This window comes from Phoenix dactylifera, chromosome 13, assembly GCF_009389715.1.
Source record: "Phoenix dactylifera cultivar Barhee BC4 chromosome 13, palm_55x_up_171113_PBpolish2nd_filt_p, whole genome shotgun sequence".
In the NCBI taxonomy this organism is placed as follows: Eukaryota; Viridiplantae; Streptophyta; class Magnoliopsida; order Arecales; family Arecaceae; genus Phoenix; species Phoenix dactylifera.
The window spans coordinates 2,419,294-2,436,253 of record NC_052404.1 but is presented as its reverse complement, the minus strand read 5'-3'; the positions used below and the strand labels follow the sequence as shown (position 1 = coordinate 2,436,253).

General features: G+C 38.5%; 1 protein-coding gene and 1 long non-coding RNA gene across 5 annotated transcripts; both read right to left on the bottom strand.

The window, feature by feature from the left end:
- Positions 1-324: 324 nt before the first annotated feature.
- On the bottom strand, positions 325-6,839 carry LOC103711727. 2 transcript variants are annotated; one of them, XR_005514481.1, is made up of 3 exons: positions 6,648-6,839; positions 1,077-2,644; positions 325-685 (listed from the first exon to the last, which is right to left on the bottom strand). It is a non-coding gene; the product is annotated as an uncharacterized LOC103711727 (long non-coding RNA). The 2 variants fall into 2 exon arrangements; XR_604821.4 differs by lacking the exon at positions 6,648-6,839 and adding an exon at positions 6,562-6,627.
- A 2,245-nt stretch (positions 6,840-9,084) lies between these two features.
- LOC103711728 (E3 ubiquitin-protein ligase MIEL1) lies at positions 9,085-15,199 on the bottom strand. 3 transcript variants are annotated; one of them, XM_039132790.1, is made up of 13 exons: positions 14,999-15,183; positions 14,839-14,920; positions 14,635-14,722; positions 14,512-14,550; positions 14,367-14,399; positions 14,180-14,257; positions 14,042-14,085; positions 13,894-13,934; positions 11,909-11,991; positions 11,745-11,836; positions 11,562-11,631; positions 10,330-10,371; positions 9,085-9,474 (listed from the first exon to the last, which is right to left on the bottom strand). In XM_039132790.1, the coding sequence occupies exons 2-13, from the start codon at positions 14,889-14,891 to the stop codon at positions 9,349-9,351; spliced, it is 789 nt and encodes a 262-aa protein (XP_038988718.1). In that variant the 5' UTR covers positions 14,892-14,920; positions 14,999-15,183; the 3' UTR covers positions 9,085-9,348. The 3 variants fall into 3 exon arrangements, with proteins under 3 accessions (XP_038988718.1, XP_026662251.1, XP_026662252.1); XM_026806450.2 differs by lacking the exon at positions 10,330-10,371 and having other exon boundaries at positions 14,839-15,199; XM_026806451.2 differs by lacking the exon at positions 14,512-14,550 and having other exon boundaries at positions 14,367-14,369; positions 14,839-15,194.
- Between the last annotated feature and the right edge of the window lie 1,761 nt (positions 15,200-16,960).

Genomic DNA, 16,960 nt, shown 5'->3' with positions numbered 1-16,960 from the left:
GCAGATTACAGCAAAAACGATACTTGCGATGAGGATTAGAGCAAAGACACCGTTCACTGATGATAATATACCCTTTGATCGCATATTAATGATTTGCCTTTCGAAAGGCGAGGTTGAACCAAAAGTTGCATCATCTTACCTCCTCTAGCAATGATTTGTTTTTCAAAAGGCCAAAACGATCTCAAAGTTTTGTAAACTCAACAAGGCAAACATGAAGGCAAGTATTCCTCCCCCCTCTCTCGCATTTGTCCTCCAATGGTCCATCCTGAACTCGAAACGTATAAAACTCAATCATAAAGGACAGACTGCAAAAATACCAAGAAGTTCAGATGTCAAACGATGAACCTTCCAATATTATTGAGAAGGAAGCAAAAGCTCCCCAACAAAGGTTGGATTTCTTTCATTCATGACAGCTAATCTGACATGAGACAATCTACATGGCAGTAGACTACGGCATACCATTCAGGATGAGGGATACCAAAATAAGACAGTGGTCCAAATAGGATCAAGTACATAGATAGCTCTAAGCAGTTCACTGTCTACATCTAATTATTTCTTTATCTGTGTGCCTTCTATCTGGTTGGACAGCTTAGACTAAAAGGGTGGTCCAGGGGGGCCTGGACGCCCACCGAACAAGGGCCCACAGCACTCTTGAAGCAAGCAGCAACAGCAAAGGAAGTAAAAGCTGCCAAAGAAAAAAACATGTTAGCTTCACAGCAGGACATCCTCCTAGGCCTGCATGGAAAAATTTTAGAAATAACAATCCATAGAAGTCATAATATTACGAGATAGATCTACACCGATGGCTGAGTCCAACAGTAGATGCCAATCACATAAACCATGTTTCTACTGCCAAATGATGTCCATATAATAAAAACAAAAAATTGAGATAAGTAATTTCTTTTTTTAAAAAAACCATGCTTTACTGAAATCTAAATGCAGGAGAAGTTTTAGAGGGGAATAACAAAGACAGGAGATGTAAAGAACCTGAAGTGATTTTTTCCTGAACGACTTTGCATGAATAATTCCTAACCCATCTAAGTATACCTCGGATTATAAGTTCTGACATAACTCACCATGAGCCTAGGAGGCCACAACAGCCAGGTCCCCCGAACGGTCCCCCGGGTCCAGGGCCCCAACCTGGAGGGCCCCCAGGCAGAGGAAGCCAGCCAGGTCCTCCTGGACCACCAGGTCCTCCGGGACCACCAGGTCTCATCTTGATCTTCTACCACAAAAAAAAAAAAACCACAAAGGAAGAAGGCAGGCAAACAAGGAAGGGTGATGATGTATAGCTTTGAGGCTGCTCTGCCCTGAGCGAATTTATAAAGCTGAGGAGTCGAGCATATCAGCTTATCTAACTTGCTAGCTAACTGCAACAGGCCTATGCATTACCCTACCATTCTACAACAACCAAATCCCAGCTGCCCGTCACCAACTACTATTCAACAAAGTTTATATCATTGATTGGTAGCATGACAGTAACATGTATGGTGCAATAGAAATGCAGAAATAGATGTCGACATACGCATTAAGGCAAAAAATTAACAAGATCCGAGCTGGAATCATTGTGTTTCAAACTAAATTACAAGTTGGACCTATCCACTACTGTCACAACAAGAAATCTAATCTCAAATTCTTTCTATTTTGCTTTATTATTGTGTCGACCTTCAGACCTATCTCCCATAATACTCACATTTTTCTTTTGCTTTATTAAGATTGCATGCTTAACCATAAAGCAATTGAAGTAAACTAGCAGTCCAACATGACAAAATGTCAAACTCCCAGAACTTATGTAGAAAAGTAGTTGTAGTCGAAGCCAACATCTCCAAACCCAATAGTAGAAGACGACACATAAGAAAGCCCTGGATATTTCAGAGTAACTACACACTTTACAGAGAAATCTTTCAGACTAATGACTTTGTCACACTATATGCAGCATTATTTTTTTATTTGAAGGTGAAAGATTACATACTAGGAACTTTGAGCTTAAAAGATTCCGCAGTCTGTGATCACTTGTATCAAAAGGATGGTGGATGGTAGTAAGTTTTTTCCCTCCCATCAAACCACCATATAGTGACTGAGGACATGTAATCACCAGTAACCTCTTAGCAGCTTAATAGATTAATAGAAGAATGTTAGTTGATGAGATGATATCCAATCGTAACAACCTTTTATTGAATTAAAGGGACCACATGAGGTGCAGGACCAAGCACGTCAAAGCCTCACTCCGACCAAAATAGTCTCGATCTAAAAGCTTTAACATGCTGTTCAAAACTTTGAATTGTAGGAGTTACAAATCTGTATGTATTTATTGTTATGCAGGTAAGCAACACCTAGAGTAGCTTTGTAGAACAAGCAGCATCTCAAATTTCAAGCATGACGTTGACTTTCAACATACATAGCCAACAACTGATAGCAGGACTGGTGAGGAATCCAATCAGTTTTGCACAGCATGCCAGTTACATGACCAGCATCAACATTATATTTTGCACTGCCAGGCTCTTTGCCACTCTCCCTATAGGTATTTAATGTCCCAATTCTTCCACTTTACTGCCTTTAGTTTTTAATAAACCTCTAGCTTTACCGCCCAACACCTCTTAAGGAAAGAAGGAAACCTCATTTTCCTCATTATTAATACCATATCCTGGGTAAAAAATCACAAGCCAGGATATGTTACAAAGCCACTGATACTGGACTAGCTAAAAGCACTACTATATCTATGCTGCTCAAATCACAAGACATATAATTACAAAATTTAAATATATTTGCTACTGATGAACGTGGCTAGCTTGTGCGAGTCCTGGCTGGTCTATTTTCACTTCATGTGTACTCAAGGTTTGACATGGTTTTCAGCTTTATGTGTACTACAGATTTCCTACTTTCTGAGCATTCACAAAATAAATTATAGATGAGACCTCAGCTAGTGATTAGTCGACCTACAACTGTGTATAAATTATATAGTATGATGTAGTTAGGATACTATGCATAGTCTTGAAAAGAATAATACAATAAAATATAACATGAATTGTAATTTGTACTACTTTAGTACATAGTATAGTATAGGGGTATCAAATTTGACCTTAACCCATTTAGTCAATCAGATAATGTAACCTGACATATGTAAATAGTTCAACAAATATGACTCTTGAAATAAACGAAATGACTCTTTGCAGAAAAAGGAAACAAAAATATACTTAGGTGACATCAATGATCAAAGATGAAAGTGATTCCCAAAGCAAAAAATTTAAAAAGACAACCACATCAAGCAATAGCAGTATAGATTCAAACATTTCAAATAGTTCTCCAAAATATTACTGAACATTGCTTCATGGCTCAGGTGTTTAGGATAAAAAATGTTAGCAAATGGATAAAGGATATCATAATGGAATCAAAAATGTAACCAAGGACCTGCAAACTTTTCTCCCTTTCTTCAAAAAATAACAAGCAATATAAAGAATAAAGCCAAGTCATCTCAATTATACAGATTAGAAATTGAGGCCTCAGATTAGCATTATGGCACATTCATCCTTGCCAACAACAACCCAGGCAATAGTAAAACCCGGAGCGCAAATGTTGTTGGGGCTCATGCCTATGTCTATCATCAAAGGCAAAATCCATGAAAAGCACAATTTGATCAAACAAGCTAATGTTATTTTTATTCAAAATAAACACATAAACCCACTAGCACAAACATAAAACTGAAGGCATACTGCATTGTAAAAGAGATAGGATTAAATTCCAAACACTTCGGGGGGGAAAAAGCCTTCACCTATAATACAAATGAAGAGCTAATTTCTTACCCATATAAAAGTCACTGATGAGATAACTCATCTAAATGCTTGAAATAAATCAACCATGTGAAGAACAAAATGGAAAACCAGCTTGGTATTAATAATCTTAAAATAAGGATAGACACATCTCAAGTGAAAATCTACGAACTCACTACAATAATCATTATATCGGATTTCGAGATAAAACACATATCATTATTCAGATTTGAAAAACAATAAATAAAATAAAATTTGTCTAACTCAATTTGTTCTGAAGGGGTAGATAGCAGCTATATGCATGCAGTTGTTATATTTTCATGTCTTTAAAAGATATGGCTATTTTATTTTATGTGAGGGACTGCAACAATGTTTTCTAATATGAACTGTATTATCTCTTTCACGCAGTCTCCACTTCTTTAGCAAAACTGCTTACATGTACTTGGCCTAGGAAATTGGTCTAGGAAACCTTCAAAAATTGTATTTTCATCTCAAAAGGGCATTAAGCAGATTATGTTGTCATCTAATCAACCATGAGCATCATGAGGAATGCGACTATATCGGTAAAAAGTAATAAGCTCGCCTAAAATAAATAGTAGAAATCATAAATTCAGACAAAACATGGAAGAAAAAAGTGTTAGAAAAGATATAAAAAAAATGGTATAGTATCACAACATTTGAAAGGTATCCTTGGTAGCACTTCTGGTGATTGTTGAAATGACATATGTAAATAGTTCAACAAATATGGCTTCTGAAATGAAGGAAATGACTCTTTGCTGAGAAGGAAACAAAAATTTACTTTAGGTGACATAAATGATCAAAGATGAAAATGATCCCCAAAGCAAAAATTTAAAAAGACAACCATATCAAGAAATATCAGTAGAAATTCAAACATTTCAAATAGTTCTCCATAATATTACTGAGCAATGCATCATTGCTTAGGGGTTTAGGAAAGAAAATGTTAGCAAGGGAATAAAGGATATCACGATTGAATCAAAAAGGTCACCCAAGGACCTGCAAACTCTTCTCCCTTTTTTCATTTTTTTTTAAAAGAAAGTTCAGAAAAGAACAGCAATATAAAGAATAAAGCAAAGTGATCTCAAATATACTGATTAGAAAGTGAGGCCTCAGATTAGCATTATGGCACATTCATCCTTGCCAACCACAACCCAGGCAATAGTAAAACCTGGTGCGCAAATGTTGTTGGGGCTCATGCCTGTGTCTATCATCAAAGGCAACAACCATGAAAAGCACAATTTGATCAAACAAGCAAATGTTATTGTTATCCAAAATAAACACATATAGATCCACCAGCACAAACATAAAACTGAAGGCATACCGCACTGTAAAAGAGATAGGATTAAATTCCAAACACTTTTTTTTTTGGGGGGGGGGGGGGGGGGGGGGGGCGGTGAGGAGAGCCTTCACCTATAATACGAACAGAGAGTAAATTTCTTACCCATATCAAAGTCAATGATGAGATAACATAGGTAAATGCTTGAAATAAATTGACATTGATATGAAGAACAAAATGGAAAATCAACTCTGTATTAAAACCCCCCAACAAAACATAGACAAATCTCAAATGAAATCCTAGGAACTCACTACAATAATCGTTATCTCGTATTTTAGATAAAAAATATATAAGCAAGGTTCGCGATCTTGGTATAGGATCTCATACCAGTACCATCTTGGTGTGGGGTCAATATGCCCAGTACGAGAGTTGGTTCGGCATACCTAACTTGCTACACCCCCATATCATGCATTGGTACGATATTATATGTGCGATATGCATTGATACAGATCAGTATAGCATGCCATACATTTGAGGATTCAGATTAAAAAAATAAAATAAAATTATCCAACTCAATTTGTTCTATAGGGGTAGACAACAGCAAAATGCATGCAGTTGTTATGTTTTCATGTCTTTAAATGTATTTTATGTGAGGGACTGCAAGAAAGTTTACTAAAACGAACATCGCTTTCGCATAGTCTCCACTTCTTTAACAAGATTGCTTACATGTAATAAGTCTAGGAAACCTTCAAACATTGTATTTTCATCTTACAAGGACATTAGGCAGATACCAAATTCCATAGAGCATCCTGATTGAAAAATATATGGAGTTAAATAAAATCAAGATTGTTCTACTAGTTATCTGATCATCTCAAGAAGGTTCCCAAATGCATAGATCAGCACGGCAAGGAGTATAAGGCAGAGAAGATGAATCATAGTTCCCTCTATTCTGCTTAAAGCCCATCATGGGTTTTTTTACTAAGGTGGGAACAAGATCAGAACCTAGCAATAGCTTCAAACATAACATCACGATAATGTATTCGTCGCTCTGCGTTTCTTGAATTAATGGGACATCATAGAAATGATGTTTATGCCACCTAACAAAACAGAGTTGATATGAAGAACAATGGACCTTTTCTTAATGACCAACTTGATTATTACAAGCGACCTTTTCGACCTCGCCAATACAGCTCTGAAAGTACAATGGACGCATAGATAGATATCTACAATCGTGTCTCTAGATGAAACTCTCTCCATACTCACAAACTATTTAACGAAAAATAATATATGAGAAGGCTAGCATCAGAACATTTCAAGCAAGCGTCGGCAAAGATCTAGTAGTGTGGATTGTTCTGTTGTGCAAGAAATTGTTAATTTTTTCTAGAGATTAATAAATCAACATAGAATCAAGCAAGATGAACTCGGACGCATCACTAATAAATTTCCAACGCAAGAAATAAAAAAAAACGATTTCTTGTGGAAAAAAAATCATATATACACCTTCGAATATTAGCAAATGTTTACAAGAAGCAACCGGAAGCATGGTAAAAAGCGAGTACGGGGAGAAAGCTTCCCGTCGATTCCACCTTGCCCTAAGGCCTCCAATTTTTGCCGCTAAAGAGAGAAGCACGGAGGATCACTTCTCGTTCGCCTCCTCCTTGGGCTCCGGATCCATGTCAGCGAGCGGCAGCGCCAAACCTCGCCGGAGCACCGTCTGAGCCATGGGGAGCAGAGCGGCGGCCGCCAGGTAATTGAGGACTGGGAAAACACTTAAGCTTCCACTTTCGAAATATTAGGGCTGCAAATGGGTCAGGACGAGCCCGGACCCGACCCGACCCGGTCCCAACCCTATTAGACCCAACCTGGAGACTTATGGGTTGGATTGGATCAGAAACTGGACCCGATCTAAAATCGGGGTAGATTTTAGGTCTTGTATCTCAAATCTAAGGCTGCAAATGGGTCGGGTCGACCCGTGACCCGACCCGACCCGACCCGCGTAGACCCGACCCGACCCGAATTTTAGGACCCGCGGGTCCGGGTCGGGTCCTAAAATTGGACCCGAATCATTTTCTGGGTCGGGTCTGGGTTTACCAAACGGACCCGACCCGACCCGAATGGACCCAAAGAGAGAGAGAGAGGAAAAGCAAAAGAAAGTCTTTTCTTTTTCTTTTTCTTTTTTTTTTTTTTTGGCGTGGGTTGTGGTACTGTTGGTCAGTGTGGGAGGATAGCAAGTTAGCAACAAGCATAGGTTCACAGAATCCAAAGGAACGTCGGCCCGTCAGGATTCTCTCTCGATCTATTACACTGTTGAGACCTCTGGTGTGTAGCTGCCTTTTTTTTTTTTTTTTCCTTCTGTTTTTTGGTTTTCGTTTCTTTTAACTTTTGAAGGGAGAAAGTGAGGGAACACTGCAACTGAATATGGGTCATGTGCCAGTTTTCTGTAATGGAATTGGATTTTGGAAGAAGGTCTGGGATTTTTTTTTGTCCTCGTGAGAGGGGAGCTGGGAGACACCGAGTTCCGTCCAATCAGTCATATAGATAAAAAATAGTGTGATATGAAATTTGGCTTGTAGACCGACTTAGTTAGTGAGTCATGGGTCATCTGTTCTGACTGGAGCTCAATTGCAAAGTCTTTCAAGCCATGGGTCACCCAGCACCTCATAATTATGGTATGACCAAATTAGATTTGTCCAAATTTTTTTCCAAAAGCACAAAAAATTGGACCCGATCGGACCCGGACCCGACCCGAATCAGACCCGGACCCGACCCGAACCCGACTCGGACCCGACCCGACCCAACCCGATCTTCAACCGGGTCGGGTCCGGGTCCAAAATTGGGACCCGAACAAAAAACCGGGTCGGATCGGGGTCACCTAGGACCCGACCCGACCCGACCCATTTGCACCCCTACTCAAATCTGACCAGACCCGACAGCCCACATATCATTCCAATCTAATTTGGGTCAATAAAAATAGAGCCCCAACCTAAGCCGAATCCAATCCTACCCTCTGCCCAATCCAAAAACTTAAATCATCTAAATCTCCTTCTTTTTATTGCAAATACCTTTCCTAAATGAACTCCCATTGAAACTAATTCATCTTTTTTTCATCTTAGCAACCACATCTCCTCTCATCTATTTTTCACTTAATTATATTGAAATATTTATATTGCTTGTTGTGCTCGTTTCTTATTTCAAATAATTATAAGTTTCGAATAAAAAATAAAATTTAAGCTTTTTAGTTTTGATTAAATATATTAGTAATTTAATATTTAATTATCAATTGCTATATTTTATATGTAAAAAGAATAACTATATGCTTGAATCAAATTATAAACCCAATCCTATTCAGTTCCAACCTGAATTTGAGTATCTTAGGTTAGGATCGTGTTATACTTGACCCCGACTCAGTTAGCTAATGGTTCGGGTTTGAGTCTAAAATTATGATCCGAATATGAAATCAAATCTTGTCAAGATTGAGAATGCTCCAACTTAACCGGCCTATTTGCAGCCTGAGCTAGACTGTGCTACTAATAAACATGTTTTTATTGTCTTTATTAAAAATATTAATCAATAAATATTTTAGGAAGGAATTGAACTTCTGACCTTGGTTAGAAGCTAAAACACTTTGAACTTTGGATGCAAATGTGTTGAACTTTGGATGTAAAGGTGGTTAGAACCCTGAACTCTCGCCCAATGCATACCCAACCTAAACTTTGGATGGGCTTGTACAAGTGGCCTTCCCCAAGATGACTTGGTATCCAAATGGGGCTCTTGGGGTTGGGCTGAGGACTAGAGCAATATGACTTTGACCTAACCTGGGCCAAATAATGTTCAAAAGCTCTCCAAACATAGTTCATGAAAACATTAGGGCCACAACTGGTCCATATCAGCCTAGCCGAACCCACCCAAAACTAGCTTCAACCTCAAGTAGAACACGGCGGCCCGGCTTGCAACCTTAGCTTCACTCTTCTCAAAGAACACTGGCAATCTTGCGACCAAAAAAAAAAAAAAAAGACTATTATGGAACATGAATTCTCTTAGAATGAACCAGGAAGATTTCAATATACAGGAAATTATTGGATTCACTGGTCGATCCATTTGGGTCACACTAAGACATATAAAAATCAGCACAACAAAATATCTGAAGAAATAACACAACTACAGCAAGTCTAATAACATATTAAGAACCAGCTTTTTCTTGACAACAGCACAAGGTCTGTTGAAGGAGTACATGCAAAGGTGTTCCAGCTGCCCATGAATACAGATGTTTTAAGAAACCAAATCCAATCACCGAGGAAGCACTGGGGGAGCAACTACACGAGTGTTGTATGAATCGCAGTGACTGCACTTCTGGCCAATAACGTGAAAGAAGACTTCCGTCGTATCGTTGCAGTCATTGCAGAGGATCCACACCTATAAAACCAACAAATGTTTAGGCTTCTTGCTGTGGAAATCATGAAAATATAATAACCAAAGGGAAGCAAGACTTCATGACCAAATTTCAGAATTAAGCTCCATCTGGAGGGTCTGGATATAGATAAATTTTGCCAAATCTACGGACCATGAGACCTGCAGAGCTCAGAGATGATGGTTTCTAGCCCAAGTGCCTGGCTAGGACCTTATCGGCAGCCATCTACTTTAATTTGCTTCTATCTAATTAAGTAGTTGAATCAGTTTCAACTGGGTCCTGAGTAAAGATCAATAGGATTGTCATGTCAGATTCATACTTGCACTGACCTATTTCCGCTACACTCATCAGGCAAACATGCCACTAAGACAAACTGCTAAATTAGTAGACCTGTTTCTTGTAAGTTTTGATGGCCAGAAATATCCTAATCTTACTATTTTTTGTGAAACTCGTCCTAATTGATGGGCAAGGGATCAATGCCATGCACAGAGTTGAATCAGAACTTACCAGTTCTTCCAGAGTTATTTCATCATTGAACTTGGCAAGATAATCAGAACCTCAAGAAAGAACAATGTGGAGGTAACTAAGATCGATGTTGACAAAATAGATTGAATCATTGTACAAGGCATATTAACTTTTTTTTGAAGAATTGAAGGGTTTACAAAAAACTCAACGACATATTATTTTTCTAAAAAATGTGTGATTGATTGGGACCATTGTGTTAAACCTACTTGCCAAAAGCATTATAATTGTTCTGAATCCATGTTTAAGATTATAAGAAGGCCATGTCTATCAATTAAGAAAACCCTGTAGACACCTAGGAAAAAAATAACAGATAAAGGAAAAATGAAAGCAAGGACCTTCTTGAACCGATAATTCTCAGGCATGACGGTTGCTTCAGTCTGCAAAAGTAGACAATTAGTTGCACGCTGATTTGGTTGAAATTAACTAACAATGCATGTGCGCTTGTATGTGTGCTTGCATGAGTGCATGCATGCATGTGTGTGTGTGTGTGTGTGTGGGTGGGAGAGAGAGAGAGAGAGAGAGAGAGAGAGAGGAGGGAGGGAGATGGTAGGTAACTAGATCAAGAGAAAAGCTAGACTTCTTTGATATATACAAGATTGTAAATTGATGCTTTACCGAAAAAACATAGATGCAGTTTAAATTTATTCATGTGTTTATTGCAAACTCCCTATCACAGCTCTTACATCTTCTGAAAATTTAGTCAGAAATACTTGCATTCTAACAAGTATTGCCAATTTTCAGGCAAGTTGATGCACTTTATCTGGGGAGAAAATCTTCATAATCATGTATCGTCTAACCATATGTCCATAACCAAAATTTAGTAGATAATATACTGCTATTTTCCATAATTATATCTCCATATACTGCTATTGTTTATATCACATGATGCGAAATAGTTAATGAGACAAATCCTATTGATATGCATATTGTCAAGCTATAATCTTTGCAACTTACAAGTGGGGTTCTAAGAAAAGTCAAAAAACTATGGTTTGCTGGCAATTACTGCCAAAACCTGAAATCAACTCTATTTTAAACCATGAAGGATGAAAATGGAGAAATTAATTGAGTATATTAGAATTAAACTAGGAGATATGATTTCATTTAAGTTTGTTGAAATAAAGCCAGCAAACCAGTTTAGCTTACATTGACTATCCAAGGAAGAAACTACTAGAGAGAATAAGATATCTATAAAATGTTATGTATATCAAAATAAATTGAAGAGTGATATGTAAATGGTAGATAGAAAAATAAACATTTAGAAAGCAACAAGCAATAAAAAGAGAAGGATAAGTGGGCAGTATTGAGCACCAAACTATCTAGGCATTAAAGTTCAAATTGAAACAGAGCAAATCTGGGTCTAAATCATAAATTTGTAGATTTTCTTAATCTAAGATATCCTTTTGGTTTTTGGAATGGAAAGATCTAAGATCTCCTTAAAAATCTAAAATATCAAAATGTGTTTTATTAAATATTTAAAAAATGGTCTATGACAGCAACTTCAAGTGATATATAACAGGAGCAAAATGGATGCCATATAGATATGCACAATAGTTTAGTTTATTCTTACCTCCTCATCTAATTTCCTCCAAGCTCTTGACATGTCAGCCACTGTCTTGGAGCATATTGGACATGAGTATCTGCATGCCATGATTAAGTGAAAAGAATAAGGATGATAATTGCATATAGAAATGCTAAATTCAGAAACAAAATGCCAAAGTGAAATTAGACGTCAAATGGCATCAAGGATTACTTATCATGCTTTAGCATCTCATGAAAACATTGTGAATGCATTGTATGTCCACACTTCAGAACCGTTGTTACTTTCAAGGAATCAAAAAGATACTGCAGGATAACAGTTAGCATCAGGAGATCAAAAAATTCATAAGACAGGGGAAGCATTTTAAAGATATAGACCTCATAACAGATGGAGCAATTGTGCCTCATTGAGTTTTCCACACATACATGCTTATCACGCAAATCAATAGAGTAGCAGGATCCTGTATTATACCAGGATAGTCAGCTGACAGGTTGTATCACTTGAAAGGAGTCAATATATAACAAAGCAAAAACTGTAAAGATGTGGCTTTTATAGATAGGCATATGCTTATAGCCAGCGTGAATCGAACATTGAGCTAGGTGACAGAGTTAAATGCATATACTGTCATTCTGAAAATTCCTATTATTTCTTCATTCTTTTGCATAAGAAATACTGGCCAACCTTTGAGCTGAACTCGCCAAACTTGTTTTTTGATGTCCTAGCATTGATTGACTCGGCCAAACATTTAGCTAGCTTATCATGATTTGCAGGCCAATAGAAAGGTAAAATTATACATCTGATTTTCTTCATCAAGCTACCTTTCGAGGGGTTCTGGTGGCAAAAACTCAGTTTATCATAACTAGAATAAAAAATTGAAGAAACTTTTCAATAGTATAATGAGATCACTTGATGAATATGATGAACAAAAGAAACATAATTCTGGCAAAATTTCTGGCCACATCCTCTTACTGATTATTTATTTTGTGCATAAAATTGTGAGAGTGGAATAAGATCTTTGGTTGGTTGACAAAATAAAGTTTTGTTTTCAAAGACTTATGGTGTGGTAAACTTCATATTTGCAGTCTTTCCTGAGCAGCTTTTAGTAAGAAGATTTCGGTGGCAATATGAACCATTATGGTTCCATTAACTGGTCTCCCTTGCTGCATAAATAAGTACATGGACTGGAAAAGGACGACTTACATGGAAGCTTAGCAAATTCAAGGCTGGTTAGCAAATTGAATGATGTTAAGGTCTGTCCCCACAAGAATAAGAGCATTTGAGTATTTGTGATCTGATGAGTGGCCATGGACTAAAAAGTAATGCCTGTATTTGTGATTGGAGCGAGTGGCCATCGTAACAAATCATGGCACCTACTAAAGGGTTGAATGGACTAAAAAGGAACACAAGGAGTCCAAACCTGTATGGACCAACAATCAAGCACCCTAGAGGTAGGAATAGAGCAGGCCAAGAAGAGCAGAAGACCTTATTAGAGGACTATAATCCCTTTAAGAACTCAAGAAGAGCAAGGATGTTGGAGTGTATCAAAAATGAAAGGAGTGGTGGAGCTATTTTGTTGGCAGATCTATGCACATAGAGAGGGCACCTCTCAACTTTTCTTCTTTATGTCATTGATAAGCATCCACTGGTACAGTGTTTACTACAGTACGGCTCAAGGTACGTCATCTCGGTACTGGGTATTGTACCGGTGCCACATTATCACTGTGTCGGTATGATACAGTATGGGGCTAGTTTGGCAATATCGAGCGTTGGTATGACCCCGTATCGTGTATCAGTACTAAACCGGTATGGAACGATACATTCCGTACTGCTTGGTTCGGTACAGTATGTTCCGCACTATCCATCCGGTTCGTACGGTACGACAAACCTTGCTACTATGGCTACAATAATCTCCATAACATTATTAGTGTATAACTGTATATAATACAGTACATGCTACAATAGTATTTACAACTGAAGCAGTGCTTGGCAAATCCTGAAGTATGATCGAGTATATTAACTATTTACTCACTTCCAATTCCTACTGGCAGACAATCCCACAATTTCCATCAAAAGTTCATATCAAACTCAGGTGACAAAAAAATTTCCTTCAGAAGAATATCAAATCAAGTTAGTAGAACAAAATATTTTCCTTTACAAGTCAGTTGTTCTTACCATGAGCAACCATGCCCAGTGTAAGCTTGGACTGACTCAGAATACAGTTGAAACTAGAAAATCATAAGGCTTATGCCATCACAAGTCGGACCAAAATGTGAAACCAATCAACAATACTCTCCTTCCCATAAAACTCCATAAGAGAAATCAAAGTTAATTTAAATATGTGATTTGAATGAACTGCACATACCACACTTCTGACAGTGGAAAAAGTTCTCTTTGCCTCCAATTCTGTTTACATATGTCATGATTTGGATCACTCTACTAGCTTCATGAATCACATTAATTGGTACAATTAAAAATTAAAAATAGGAAAGGAAGAAAAAAAAAACACTAACCTACAGATACCACATTCATTGCAATGATACTGTCTTTTCTCAATCTGCAACCAACAAATTAATAAAAAAAAATCATTATCACATCTCTGCCAATCAAAAGCTTCTGCCACGAACGACAATATCATCCAGTAGACTCACATCATCATCATAGAATTTGCACACTCCACAGAAATACTGCCCCATATTTACCCCGCAGTTCGAGCACACTTGTGCAACCTAAAAAAGAAGAATGCCCGCCCGAATCTTATTAAACTCAAAACACCAAAAAAAAAAGAGGGGACAAAAACAGTAACACTCCAAATTCGAGCTAACTATTGACACTTACTGCCTGCTCAGTGTCACAGATCACACAAATTACCTGCAATTTTTTTTTAAAAAAAACTAAGTTTAAAATCCAAATGGCATCATTTCAGAGAGATATATATAAGAAATAAACGAAACAGAGTCGCAAAAAGTAGAACAAAACTCACCCTCTGAACATCGTGGCGGCAGATCTCGTGGCGATCTTTCTGATTGCACAAATAAAGCAAGAAAGGATCTAAATATCAACGAATAACTTTGGAAAGAAGAGAAGGAACAGCGATTTGGGTTACCGTGGACTCGTTGTGGCAGAGGCGGCAGGGGAAGATCTCGTTGCAGCATGGGGCGCGAATCTTGCACCTCCTCCTGTAGTGGTTGCATCTGATCCAAAAATTTGAAATCAAAAGCATTAGCGAAGAAGAAAAACAGCAAAAACCAAATAAAACAAGAAGAATAATAATAAAGACATTAAAGAAGAGAAGATAAGAGAAGAAAACCCGTAGCCCATCTTCCCGAAGCCCAGGCGAGCGTTGTCACCGGAAGACTCCATCTGTGAACCCCAAAGGCGAAGAGAGCAGCCTGAGAGCACATATATAGTAAGAAAACAATATTGTATATAGATTGTATTGAATAATGGGAGAAGATAAAAAAGATAACAGGGTTGGGGATTGGGTCGTCATCCGTGATAAGGAGTGATAAAGAAAAGGACGAAGGGAGGGTAAGCGGTGGTGGTGGATTTCAGCTCGTGGGAGCGGAGGGCGGAGTAAATTTGGAAAGAACGCGGCACTTGGGAAGTAATGGAAGTACGGATTCGACAACTAGAGAACTTTAAAAAAGATGGCAGGTCGCTTCTGAAAGGGGCAATCGAGCTCGTCCTTAAAAACGTAGATTTTTTCTTAAATCTAAGGGATCCAACAGGGGATCCACGAAGTTGGAGGTGATGATTTCTTTCAAGACACCGAGTGAGGCCCACCAATTTATTTTTTAAGTGCTGGATTGTTGTCTCTAGCTCCTACCCACCGTCTGATCTGCGTATCTAGTTCAGAAGTCACATGGAGGCGTGCACGAAAAGAGATCGATCGTATCCGTTGGATAAGATATCCTGCTTTATAAGCGGAGGATGCACTTACTAATGTTAGATATCGCACTTAATGGACTCCTAATAAACAAAAGGTTGGACATTCCTTGTCAAGAGAGTTCCTCTCACAGGTTATGACTTATGACATCAACCAGAGGTCCAGAACCGTCTGCCCATCGTGCCGTCCAGTTGCAGGAATAAGATGGATACCAGAATAAGATAATCCTCCTGGATCTCAACCCCAGTATCCGAGAGAACTGGACAACCTCTTGCGAGGATTTGATCCTTGCATAGAGTTGCATCCAATGAGATGACCAAATCCTAATAAAAAATTACCAGCGCTGCAAAAATTGCCAGATGGAAGAGGCAATACTTGAACCAAGAAACAGAATAATGGAAACAATGGTGACTTTTTTTTTTTTTTTTTGGCACAACAGCCGCTCATACTCTACATGTGTGAATGCGACCAATAAAATCAAAAAATAAAAGACCAGATAAGGGTCCCGGCACTGTGCCATGATCCGTCCATACGAAGCCTCCAAAATGGTGAGCCGCATAGGAAACAATCTAGTCAGCTGCACCGTTTGCTTCTCTGTATACGTGCGTAACCTGATAGGAGCCATACTCCTCTAGTAGTTTGCGAATATCGATGGGCAGCGGCCTGCCCTCGCCTGCGCGTCTCCAACCCCAAATCTAGTTGATCACCGTGGCTAAGTCGCCCTCAAGGATGAGCCGGATCACATCCAATATCTGCCGGGTATAGAAGATATCATCCCAGGCAACTCTAAGCTCAGCACACACCACAGAGGAGTCGAAGATCCGTCGACCCCCCGCCGCCACTAGTCTAGAGTTGTGATTGCTGATGACGAAGTTTGTGCCTCCGCCACTAATCATCTTACTGTCCTTTTTTAATTCTAAGTTAACCAATCAAACATGTAACATTTGTTCGCTGACATGTGTGAGAACCTCACAGTGTAATAGTGTTTTTAATACCTGATTAGAATTACAGCAAATGAAGTGGGCGTTTAATCCTTCTACTTCTCACAAAATGAACTGCAGCTAATAGACTTCAAGGCCCTGAAAGTTGAAGCCACCATGCCATGCATAATCCTAGGGACTTGTGAAATGTAGAAATAACTCACTCATCGGACTACATATTGGACCTGTAATCATTTTTGAGGCTCATAGATATTCACCACGAAACAAAAGGAGTAACCATTTGATGTGATTGGAAAGTTTCAAGGCATGAATTACATCAACTTTTAGCATTCAATCAATACAGAAACACTGACACCAGGCCGATAATTGGGGCCAAAATCTTGTGAGTTCTTAGTGTGCAGGAGAAGACAATATTAGATTGCTTCTATCAAAACGGTCCTGCAACGCATGCAGTTACATATTCTTCCATAATAAGCCATTGGATTCTTTCCAACTCAAATTGCAAGATACTGCTCAGATGCTTTGAGCAACTTTCTCATACAAATCATGCGCCCAATTTCTGGTCATTTTGTTCGCCATGAAGTTTGAAATCTGCAGGGTCA

What these genes read in the sequence shown, in the direction of transcription:
- LOC103711728 (XM_039132790.1), bottom strand. Translation starts at nt 14,891, where the DNA reads ATGGAGTCTTCCGGTGACAACGCTCGCCTGGGCTTCGGGAAGATGGGC. An exon ending in GAGATGCTAAAGCATGATAA is followed by an intron (nt 11,632 to 11,744) that starts GTAATCCTTGAT and finishes CATGGCATGCAG; the next exon opens with ATACTCATGTCCAATATGCT. An exon ending in GGAGGAAATTAGATGAGGAG is followed by an intron (nt 10,372 to 11,561) that starts GTAAGAATAAAC and finishes CTACTTTTGCAG; the next exon opens with ACTGAAGCAACCGTCATGCC.